The sequence below is a fragment of the Microtus ochrogaster genome, unplaced genomic scaffold (genome assembly GCF_000317375.1).
Source record: "Microtus ochrogaster isolate Prairie Vole_2 unplaced genomic scaffold, MicOch1.0 UNK142, whole genome shotgun sequence".
NCBI lineage: Eukaryota > Metazoa > Chordata > Mammalia > Rodentia > Cricetidae > Microtus > Microtus ochrogaster.
Window position 1 is genome coordinate 20,921 of NW_004949240.1, and position 12,340 is coordinate 33,260.

Below are 12,340 nucleotides of genomic sequence, written 5' to 3' on the forward strand. Positions count from 1 at the left end.
CAGAGCACAGCAAAAGCAATTATCAATGTACTATATTTAAGGAAAGAGCACCGTAAAAGCTATGTTCACAACGTGTAGCATGTGTTGTGTGTGTGTGTGTGTGTGTGTGTGTGTGTGTAACCGTGTACATAGTGTGTGATATTAGGCACATTTTCAGTTTATCTATTCATTAGGGGGCTTTAGAACTCAGCCAATAGGAGGAAATACCTCAACTGAAATATTGAAAATATGGTGTGGACTCATGAGATAACATAACTGTAATTCAAATTGGAGAACAACACTGTAGACCTCACTGAAGCAGACCTCATGTTCAGGAACAGAATCACATACCATTAGCACCAAAAGGCACAATTACCGCAAAATTGAGCATCAAAAATATCTCTTAGTAAAGAAGGTCCTCCTTAGTGACACGTTGACTCCAGTCCCACAGCAGAATGTGCCATTTGATGTACAGCATTCAGCAGTTTCCAACATGTCTTCACATCCACCAAGACGTGCATGAGCATTCGTTTTCAGTCCTGCTTTATCAGAGCAAACAGCTGAACACAATGCAGAATTCAGCTCATGGAATCTGCTTTAAGTTGGCAGAGAAACGCTCACATCCGCAGCCCACCCTCTACTTGAACCCCGTTGTCCACGTTAATCCAAACCACCTTTAACTTTCATCCCGGATGTACTCAACTGACTTAAGCAGTAACCAGGTGTTTAACTTCACAGATGGCTGCCGGTGCCCACGTTCCCACAGGTTGGCTCTGAAACTCTGTTGTGCTGGGCTCGTCCTTCTTCTCCTGACCGTGGTTGGACTGAGTGTTTTAGGTAAGTGAGGCAAGAGCTTTTGCTTCAGAATTTTTCCTGTAAATATCAGGCCGTTTCACGTGCTTTGTCCTCTTGAGCTGGGGGATGGTCAACCACATGAGTAGTTACAAGACAGTGTCCCATGTGCAGTGCAGAAGCTTCCCATTTCTGTGCTTCTGAGTTTCTCTGAGAGTCGTTAGGGGCTATTACACATGAAGGGCTCTCTAGCAGACCCATGCATGGCAAACATGGCACCTGCCAGTTTTGTCCTTTCTTCTTCCCTCTCCCTTGCTAAACTGTTAGATTATATTCCTAAACTAGCCTCCAAGTTCACTCCCTTATTTGTCCATGGAACATTCCTGAGACAGAGCACCAAGGTCCGGTGATTAAAACACCAAGGGCCAAAAATCAAAATTCATATTTTGGCTACACTGGCTAAATTGTCCAATCAGGACTTACCAACTCATCCCAACACAGACGTCCCCTTTTCTCCCTAAAAAGCCAGTCCTGCAAAAACACCTGCTGCTGTCTATGCCAGATCAAGAGGCAGCCCCTCCCCTTCTTGATTAATGAATCTCTTTTGTGTTTAGTGTTTGGTGTCTGTGTGTGTTCTAAGCTGACTCCAACCCCCGACAACTCACATGCACCCAGAAAGGCATAACTGTGACATAAGCAATAACATAGAAAACTAAAAGGCTCAAGTGTTTAGTTTATTAAGTGGCTTCTGAACTCCATTGGCAGTGAGCTGCCTGCCTTGGAGACAGTGTGATAATACTCGTTCTGAAGATGGGAATTCAGATATGAGTGTGGGAAATTAAGAGTTTCTGTAAGGCCATTAGATGACATGTGGCCCAAAAGCGGTGTGAAATCCACACGTTCTGTGTTTTTCCTCTTCGTTTACACATTCTGTCTCCAAACTGGCTCCACAGTGGCTGATATTTTATCCTCATTTCATATGTACAGGTTTGTTGAAACAACTCCACCTCCTGAAGTGGGAAGGAGAACACCTGCTCCACCATGCACTTCAGTATTTAATCATCTCCGTGTGTTTTCTTATTTACTAGTGCGAGTCTTAATACAAAGGCCATCCGTAGAAAAATGCAGAGAGTATATTCAAGAGAGCATAACTGAACTAACAGGTAATTTTGCAGCTTGACTTTCCTAAGAATAACAATTGACATTTGCTATTTACCAGGACTAATAACATCAGCCAGGGCTTCAAACAGGCAACCATAAAGACAGCACCAATGGTCTTACGTTAGAGTAAATTACTGTATAAAAACTTGTTAAGGGTCTAATGAGTGGTAGTTGATAATGCTGGGAACTTCTCTGAAACTGTGTGACTTTGAAGTCTGAGATCTTAACTTCTTGGTGTGGTGTGCTGTCTCAGCATGCTAGCATACTTGATCATTAACTGTAAAGAAAAAGAAAGAAAGAAAGAAAAAAAGAACAGAAAAATGCTCAGTTAAAATATTTGTTTTAACAGATATGTCAAAGAGTTAACTTTAAAGTTAATTGATAGAAACAAAGATGAATTCCTTGGTTTTTCTGTTTCTTTGTTATGTCATAATAGCATTTTTCTCCCTGAATATGTTAATACTTGTGTTAGTAAAGCAACTACTGTGTGTAACTTGCTATACACAGCAGGAACAGGATAGAAATTTACCATGTCTTCTTACTTCAGGGAATCCAGGTAAGCTACAGTGCCCAAAAGACTGGCTTCTACACCGTGAGAAATGCATATGTTTTTCTCGAGATTCTAATATTTGGAAAGAAGGTCTATCTGACTGCGCTAGAAAAGGAGCCACTTTGCTACTCATTCAAGACCAAGAAGAACTGGTAAGTTTTGCTGTAAAATAGAGGTAGAAGCAAGTTCTTGAAGCTATATCAATGTCTCCAGATTTAATGGATCTTCCGTGTAAGGGAAGTGGAGACTTTACATTATGGAAGCTCATAGTCTGAGAGACTAGAGGGACATGTGAGCCAGTAACTACATATGTAAGGTGAGTGTCCTAGGATTGTAAATGCTGGGCACAGATTCCCCAAGGGAGGAAGCATGAACTGTGCTGAGGACTCAGGATGGACACAGGTGACACTTGACCTAGGTGTCGGGAGGCTGTGGAATACGAGTCACAGCACACAGGCTCAGGTTAAGTCCTCTCCTCTGTTTGATTGTAGAGATTCGTAAAGAACTCGATAAAGGAAAGAGGCAATTCATTTTGGATTGGACTAAATTACTCATTGCCAGACAAGAACTGGAGATGGATAAACGGCTCCACTTTAAGTTCTGATGTGTGAGTATTGGAGGAGCTCACTCGAATGTTCAGTTCAGGTCATCTCACTGTAGGGCTCTAACAATGATACCAGTTCAGAACAGTCTGAAAACACAATTCCAAAGGTGTTGACAGAGGTTTCTATCCTGCCCAGTCCCTTTGTTAAGTCCCAAAAAAATCATACAAAGGTCTACATTAATTATAAACTGATTTTTAGCCTAGTATTTCAGGCTTCTTATTAACTCTTTCTTACATCTTATTCTTGTCTCTGTTAGTCACATGGCTTGATACCTGGTGAGGCAGTCACATTTAGCTTGCTCTGTGTCTGGCTGACAACTGTAGACTGACCTTTCTGCTTCTCAGAATTCTCTTGTTCTCATTGCCCACCTCTACTTCCTGCCTGACTACTGACAAATCAGCATTTATTTAAAAATATTACAAGTGATAGGATAGAGACCATTGTCCCACAGTACAAAGGTGGCTGAAAATTTCCATGTATAAAAAGGTCACAGGTATGTATATGTGGGCATGTATGTATGTGTTTATGTATATGTGTGTGTGTGTGTGTGTGTGTCTGTGTGTGTCTGTATACAATGGACTTCTAAGACTGGAGACTAAACTAACTCCTTAGGAAAGAGAACACATTTTTACATGCCTATTTGGAGCCTGAAGGCACAAGGAACTTTGCTTTTTTTCACTCTTAACATTTTTTTTTTTTATTTTCCAAAGAATTTCTTGAGTGGTCCTTTCCATGCTGTGGTGAAATGAGCCTTAGTGTGCAGTGAGGCCAGTAGCTCAGGTCACAGCCAGCAGAGGAAGAGTGAGTGGGGAAGGGAAGGCAGTGTCAGCAGGGAGCTTTGTCAGCTGAGAGAAATGACCTCATTGTCACAGGCTGCAGTGTAGCTTAGCTGAGTGGTGAAAGCTACAATTATTTGAGGAGATGTGATGAAAACAGCTTTAATCAGCTTTTATTGTTGTAACAACGTATCACAGAAAAACAAGAGTGGAAAGTCATTTTGGTTCACAGTTCAGGGGGCCTCAAGTCCTCTTCATCTTGCTGCATTGCTGCTGGTCCTGTGGCAGTGCAGAAATGTTGTTAAGTGCACAGCAAAGTTGTTCACCTAGAGATGGGCAGGATGGAGAGGAGATGGCAAGCACCAGGGTGGGATGAGAAGCAGAGATTTGCCCTCAAAGGCTGCTTCCCACCATGACCTACATCTTTCTGGGAGGCCTCATTTTATTTGGTGGGAACTCAGCAATGGGCTAATTCTTTGATGGAGTTAATGCTCCCATGATCCAGTCACCTAACAGTGTCACAATTATTTTTCACTACCGGGTGTCAAAAGTATTCTTATTCTTAAAAAAATATACCTAAGGCAGGCTGGAGCCTGCCATGAGTAAAAGCGGCTACAGCTTTTCACCAGCGGGAGGGCACGCACGCGGTGGGTCAGACATATAAACGCAGGAAATAGCCATGAATGTTTATTAAGAAAAGGGAAAGTGGGGGGAAGAGAGAGAGAGAGAGAGAGAGAGAGAGAGAGAGAGAGAGAGAGAGAGAGAGAGAGAGAGAGAGAGAGAGAGAGGGGGAAGGCAAAGCCCCTGTGTACACCGGGAGAGAACACAGGGAGAGAGAGCGATCACGGGCGGTCAGAGGTTAAAAGGAGTGGGCGTGGCTAGGGCAGGGACCAAAAGAATAACAAGTATAACTGTGTATGGTAGCTCACAAAGAAGCATTTTGCTCTCAGTATCTTGCCACTTTCTTATTATATGAGATTGTCATGGTAACTGTGCAATGAGAGACCTGACATTTCAGAATTAAACTACATATTTTAACAGAATTCATTATTTTTTGTATAACGAGAACAAAATATTCATACAAAAGAATGTAAGATTCAGTCAAATTTCTCTACAGTGCTTTTTATGAGGTTTTCAGAAGAAATATTGAGAATCATTTTATTAATCTTGTTTGAATAAACTTAATCAAATCTTACAAGAGAATGTACTTCTTATTCAGAACAGAAAAGATTGAAATGTAAAATGCTGATTTAGATTTATTTAAAATGTAATGAGCCTTTATTAAGTATAGAAATTGTTGAACATAAAAGTTGGCATAGAGTAGTGAAATGTATGTGAAGTGTACAGATTAATCTCGGCCGCTCTGTCCTTTACTCTGAGGACAAAATGTCTCTGATTAGACTAAAGGGATTGAGAATCCTGCAGGCTGCTGTACTCAGTAGGAAGTGTCAATCAAGGAAGCCCCGCCTTTGCTTTAACTCTCTGTCCCTGGCTTCAGGTAAGGGAAAGGGAGAGAGTAACAGTGTCCCCACAGGGTTATTTGAGGATTAGTAAGGAATGTCAGAGAACTCTCCAGGAGTCCAGCAGGAGAAGGCCTGGGAGGCCTTAAAGGGATTGTGAAAGGAAGTCCTTGACTACACAGATCAGCCACAGGGAAATGATGCTGAGAACTGAAGACAGATCCTGAGGATGGAAGAATCCAAGGGAAATCATGGCTGGATTGCAGGCTGACCACTAGGATGGCATCAGATTCACATCTCAAGCTCAAGGGCTCCACTAAGAACTAAACAAAGGAAGGACACCCATGAGGAGCCTGGCCGCTGTCAGATGCCACCTTCTTTTAAGACCCTTGATACTGTGTGTTAGCACTTGAATTTACGGGGCCATGGGAGCTATGCATGTTTGAAATCCATGTATTAATCAATACTTGCCAACGTAAGGGAGGACAATGAAAGGAATCCTGACTACGAATCACATGAGCTGAGCATCTATCCCTCCCTGCATCCAGTTCTGTGATCTAGACCCTGTGAGCTCACTCTGTATACTGGATGCATTCATTGAGCACCTACTGTGTGTAACAGTTGTCACCCATTCAGGTATACCATAATGCTTATCCAAATGTTAGATAGTTAAACCACATACATATATGTACATACTTTTATATGTGTATGTATGTGTGTGTTTCTGCTATTAATTTATTTTTGGAGAGTTATTCATTTTTGGTTTATGTATATGAGTTTTTGCCTGTGCGTGTGTACATGTACCACATGAATGCCTGGTGTCCATGGAATCCAGAAGAGTGTATCAGATTCCTTTGCACTAGATTTACAAATACTTTGAACCGCCATATGATTGCTGGTAACTAAACTCAGGTCCTTTGCAAGAGCAGCCAGGACTCTTAACCTCTGGGCCATCCCTCCAGCCCCTAACCTTGTAAGGTACAGAAGGTCCTTCTGTCTTTGTGTTGCTTTCATTTGTTAATAAAAAACTGCTTTGGGCCCTTGATAGGGCACAACTTAGGTAGGTGGGCAAAATGAAATGAAATGCTGGGAGGAAGAAAGCAGAGTCAGAGAGAGACACCATGGAGCCACCAGAGACAGACATGCCGAATCTTTCCTGGTAAGCCACTGCCATGTGGCAATACATAGATTCATAGAAATGGGCTAAATCAAGGTGTAAGAGTTAGCCAATAAGATGTTAGCGCTAATAGGCCAAGCAGTGATTTAATGAATACAGTTTCTGTGTGATTATTTCAGGGCTAAGCTAGCTGGTGGCTGGGATGAACAAGCGGCTCTCTCCTTTGCAAAACTTGTATATTAAATAAAACTGAAACTAAAAAAAAAGAGCTCTTCACAGGACTGATGTGGTAATTTGAATGTAATTGGCACCCATAATCACATAAGGAATGGCATTATTAGATGGTGTGGCTTTGTTGGAGAGGGATGGCCTTATTGAAGGATGTATGCCACTGTGGGGGTAGGCTTTAAGGTTTCCTATGCTCAGAATACCACCCAGTGTCTCAGTTGACTTCCTGTAGACTGCATGTCAAGATGTAGCCATCACCATATCTCCCACCATGCTCCCCACCATGATGGTAATGGACTGAACCTCTGAAACTGTAAGCAAGCCATGCCAAGTAAATGTTTTCCTTGTAATAATTGTTGTGGTCCTGGTGTCTCTTTACAGCAATAAAAACCCTAAGGCAATGTGTTAGTAGTAGAATAGGAGATCACATGACATGTTAGTAGTGGAATGAGGAGGTCACGTGACATGTTAATAGTGGAATGAGAAAGTCTCCATCTCTTCAAACCATATGTGTTTCGTGCATCATTATGAACATTGTTGCTGGAAGGCTTCTTTGCCAGCGAAGAAACAGCAGGTTTCAGAATCAGCCCTGCTATCAATGTTTATAACATTATGTTTGTGTTTACTACACTGAACAACTGTGCATTCTCCTGTTTCCTTTAAATTCCACAGGAAAGCAACGACAAGACATTTATGAGAAAATTCTAAACACTAAGAGTGGCTGTTCTTTTCCTCCTTAGATTACAAATTACTGGTGAAGCTAAAATAAACAGCTGTGCCTCCATCTCAAAAGACAAAGTGGTTTCTGAGGACTGTGCTTCAGACTACTATTGGATCTGCCAGAAGGAACCAAAACGTCTCTGAAACCAGGTGTAATGACTCCTGATAGTCAATCTCACTTGGATTACTTTATTATACAGATCTCCACACTCACTCTGTCTAGGCTGTCAGCCCAAACAGTGTACAGTTGGTGACACAAAGCATGGATTCTAAAACCACTGTGACTCCTACAGATGCACGTGTTCTGTTTCTTTATTCTGTGAAGGGTATAGAGAAACTGGTGTGTTATCTCAGAGAAGTGTTTTGTGGAAAGAAGCCCAGACAGCTGAGAAACACTGGATTCTATTCTGAACTCTGTGACCCTCACTTTCCGTAAGTCTGAGGTCATCTGTAAACAGCACAGAAGACCACTTGAAAAATCATTATTAAAATGCTCTTAATACAAGGACTGATGGTGCATGCCTGTGTTAAGAGTGCTGGGAAGGCTGAGCCAGGAGGATCGAGAGTTCAAGGCCAGCCTGGGTGTGGTAGATTAAACGATAAATGTCCTTGTAGCCTATGTCATTTTATCACTTGGTTCCAGTTGGTGGTACTGTTGGGGAAGGCTTAGAAGAGTAGCCTTGCTGGAGGAAGTGTCCCTGGGGGTGGTCTTTGAGATTAAAAGACTAATTTGTAGTTTTCTCTGCTTCATGCTTTCATTTGAAGATGTGAGCTCTCAGCTTTCTGCTCTAGCCACCCTGCTTCCTGCCTTCTTCCTGCCATTATGAACTCTAATCCTCAGGGACCAACAGCCAAAATAAACTTACTTCTGTAGGTCACCTTGGTCATGGTGATTTTCATAACAGCAGAAATGTCACTAGTACGCTAGGGGAGACAGTGAGTTAGTCAGAAACAACAAGGCAACCCCTGCTCTTGGAATTAGAGTGAACGTATTTGCTGTGAGGCCGGCAAGCACAGGGAACAATTTAGTCACCCGGGAACCTACTTCATGTGAGTTATGCACATACATCTCTTCTGGTAATGAACTTGGGTCCCTCAGTTCCTCTCTTGTACAGGCTATGTCCATACACACACACACACACACACACACACCACTCTCTAAACACCGCACCTAGCAATCTGCTAGCACCCAAGACCACCACACCCATAGAACGGCACTGCAAGCCCACTTTAACCAATGGAAGAAGCTATTCATCTTATAAAGACAATCAAACATTGACAGTTTCTAATCAAACATATTATTAACGTATCTGGGAACTATGGTTAATGGGTCAGTCTGGTCTAGTCTGCCTTGGACTGCACACTCAATAAGGCAAACTGTGTCCAGAAGTGAAGCAGTAGAGAGAATCTCCTAATTACTGTCCTGTGCCTAGCACAGCTGAACAGCATATTATTAACAACAGGTTGCTATGGGGAGGGTTTAAGTAACCCAAGCTTGTCAATCACAATAGAGAACCACCCAGATTAAGCTCTTAGTAGCAAAACTCCTCTGCTAATAAAAACCCAGAGACAGATATTGGGGTTCAACCTAAAGGTCAGAAAAATGAAACAGCCAGTCGTTAGTTCTTACCTCTACCTCAGTCCAAAATGGTGATCCTGCCTCCAGGAATTCTCCAAATGAGACTGTGTGTGAGAGCTGTCTCCTGCCATCTTATATTCTGTAACATGAGCTGGGCCTGCTCTTTGGGGATTTCTGTCCTGCCCGGTTCCCACAGCTGTTTAGCTCCAAAGAATATCACACAGAGATCTCTATAGGTTATAAAGCTGATTGGCCCATTAGGTCAGGCTACTTATTAGCTCTTGTAGCTTATATTAACCCATTATTCTGATCTATGTTAGCCATGAGGCTCGCTCAGTATCTTTTTCAGTGGGGCAGATCACATCCTGCCTCTTCGGTAGTCTGGGCAGGAGTGAGAGGAATCAACTTCCTCCTTCCCAGAATTCTCCTGTTCTCATTGCATCATTTCTACTTCCTGTCTGGTATTCCTGCCTGTACTTCCTGCCTGGCCAATCAGCGTTTATTTAAAACATGATTGACAGACTACAGACAATTCTCCTGCACCAATATTCCTCTCTAGTGCTGGGATAAAAAGTATGCACCACTACCACCCAGTTTCTATGGCAAACTAGTGTGGCTACTGGGATTAAAGGTGTGTGTCACCACTGCCTGGTCTGTAAGGCTGATCAGGGCAGCTGTTTTACTCTCTGATCTTTTGGAAAGCTATATTTATTGAAAAAAATAAAATATCACTCCACTTATTTTGAACCCTCTAAAAGGAAGCTCAAGACAATAATCAGGGCCTGAAAGTTCTCATTACTGTGTATTCTTATCTGCACTGTGGCCTTGCTTGGGGTAAGAAACACTTCACTCTGGCCTGGCTACTTGCCACATATTTCATTTATTGATAATGGACATTGCCCATACCTAAACTGGGTAGCAACAGTGACTTTCCCAATAGAATTATTTTTCAAATAATAAGGCAGAGTGTGGAATGATTTGTCAACTGATAGAGCTGAACCCCAAGTTGACTGCACTGCTGTGTACTACCCCAACACCACATTGAGGTCCTTTCTCACACATCTGGGAATATGAAATCAGAGCATGCTGTGCATGTGTGCTTTACCTTCATCCTAAATTCCCAGCAAATGACACTACAGCAGCTAGGGTCTGTGTTGATATCTGTGGCTCCCAATACAATTGAAGGCCATGCAAGTGTCAGGGGTCTGGGCTACCATTTGGGGCTATGCTGGTGTCCAAGGGTCATGCTGCCACTGGAGCCAGGCCAATTTGAGTGTTCTGAAATGCCACCTGGGGCCAAGGTGACATCCAGTCCTAGATTGTTGATGAGGACCACCATGTCTGGGTCCATGGTCTTACCACAGTCACGCTCTGTGTTGATGTCCATGGTCATGGTTCTGCTAAAGGCCACACAAATGACCAGGGTCTAGGCCACAACCTGTGGTACCCAAGGGCCATCTTGCTGCTGGAACCATGTCAATGTGAGTGGCCTGTGCCATCACCTGTGGCCATGGTGTCATCTGGGCCAGGGATACTGCCAAAGGTCTGTGGTCCAGCAACAGCTATGGTTTGGGTTGATTCCATGGCTCCTTTTGCCACCATAGGTTGTGCAGGTTCCAGGGGTCTTGATAGCACCTGAGGCCATGTTGGTATCTGAGGGCTTTGCTGCCACTCGGTCCCTACTGATCTGGGTGGCCCAGCATGAGAGCTGGCCCCCTGAACTCGGGAGAGATGGCCCCACCCTTCACTATGGGCATAGAGGAACTGGCACTGTTCCTTGCCTGAGGGGGCAGTCCCAGTGGCTGAGACTGACCATTTCAGCGACCACCCAGACCACATCCTCGGCCTTGGGTTGGACCACTCTAGCATTTACTTTATTGAGTGCGTGAAGAGACTGGCCCTACAAGAACAGTAGCTGTAGGAACTGCATAACTTGGGGCAACAGCAGGATATCCACGGAGTTTCAGTGAGGGTCCAGTGATGATGATAGGCCAGAGGCCTTGAACCAGACCAATGACTCATTGCATGAATATTCTGTGGGTGGGGCTGATTGGACAAAGGGTACACTGTGTGACACACTGCATCTCCTGATGTCACTAGGATGAATGCAGAGGTGTTGGAAGGATGGAGGAACGAGGTAGTTTTTTTTTTTTTGTTTGGTTGTTTTTAATTAATTTTGGGAGGTGGAACCATGCTATAGGGGTAAGAGGCAGATATGGAGGGACTGAGAGGTGAGTGGGATTGGGGTGTGTGATGTGAAATTCCCAAAGAATTAATAAAGGATTATGTTAAAAATAAACAAGAGGTTTCTAGTCCTGATGGGCTTTGGAGGACAAGTACAACTCTGCCCCAGATCTGTAGACCTAGAGCAGGAATAATTCACCCATGAGCCCACCTGGCACCTACGTCACTGGGCCACTGGGCGCCATTATGCTCTCTCAGCAAAAATCACCCTGGCCAACTGAGATATCTGGGTAAATGACTTTTGTTTGAAGTTGAATACTGCGGCCCAGAAGAGAAGACAGGGAGACTGAGCTGGAGACAAAGACCCACATGCCAGTCTGGGGCCTCTGTTCTGGGCCTGGAAGAGAAAACATGGGCCCACCCAGTGTCTGACAGGTTCTTTTATGGTGAGCAATATGTGGTGGGGTATGGAAGAGAGGAAGAAATAGACTGTCTCATGTCCTATGGAGAGAGGCAGATCTGAGGAGCGAAGGCAATGGGGTGTGGGCCAAGGTGGGCAGGCTCCTTGCCTCATGGAGCCCTGAGCTGCAGTCAAGGGCCATGTCTGTACCTGTTGCCCTGCTGCATCCTTGGTCTGCACTGATGTCCTTGGCTCCTGTTCCCACTGAAGGCCGAGAGGATAGGGCTGCGCAGAGTTGGATCTGCCCTCACTTTCTGCGGCACTAGGGAGAACCGGTCCTACCCCTCCTTGCCTGCAGCACTGGAGAGAGCTAGCAGGTTCTGCACCACACCTGGGCAGCATGACAAGTGACATCATCAAAAGGACAAAACCATAGCCTACAGAATGGGAAAAGATTTTCACCAGTCCCACCTCCGATACAGGGCTGATTTCTAAAATATATAAAGAACTCAAGAAACTAGCCATCAACAAACTGAATAATTCAATTTAAAAATGGAGTACAGATCAAAACAGAGAATTCTCAACAGAGGAATCTCAGATGGCTGAGAAACTCTTAAAGAAATGTTCATCATCTTTAGCCATCAGGGAAACGCAGGTCAAAATGACCCTGAGATTCCATCTTACTTATGTCAGAATGACTAAGATCAAAAACACAAATGACAGCTTATTCTGGAGAGAATAGGGAGCAAGGGAAACATTACTTTTTCCAAAGTGGCTGTACAAGTTTTA

General features: G+C 43.7%; 1 protein-coding gene across 1 annotated transcript; it reads left to right on the top strand.

Annotated features, from left to right (window-relative positions):
• Positions 1 to 584: 584 nt before the first annotated feature.
• LOC101980890 (killer cell lectin-like receptor subfamily B member 1A) lies at positions 585 to 7,682 on the top strand. The gene is given in 6 exon segments (XM_026778421.1): positions 585 to 816; positions 1,860 to 1,934; positions 2,480 to 2,634; positions 2,974 to 3,089; positions 7,409 to 7,523; positions 7,525 to 7,682. Coding segments are annotated over 6 exon segments (636 nt in total). The 5' UTR covers positions 585 to 671; the 3' UTR covers positions 7,555 to 7,682.
• The last annotated feature ends 4,658 nt before the right edge of the window (positions 7,683 to 12,340 follow it).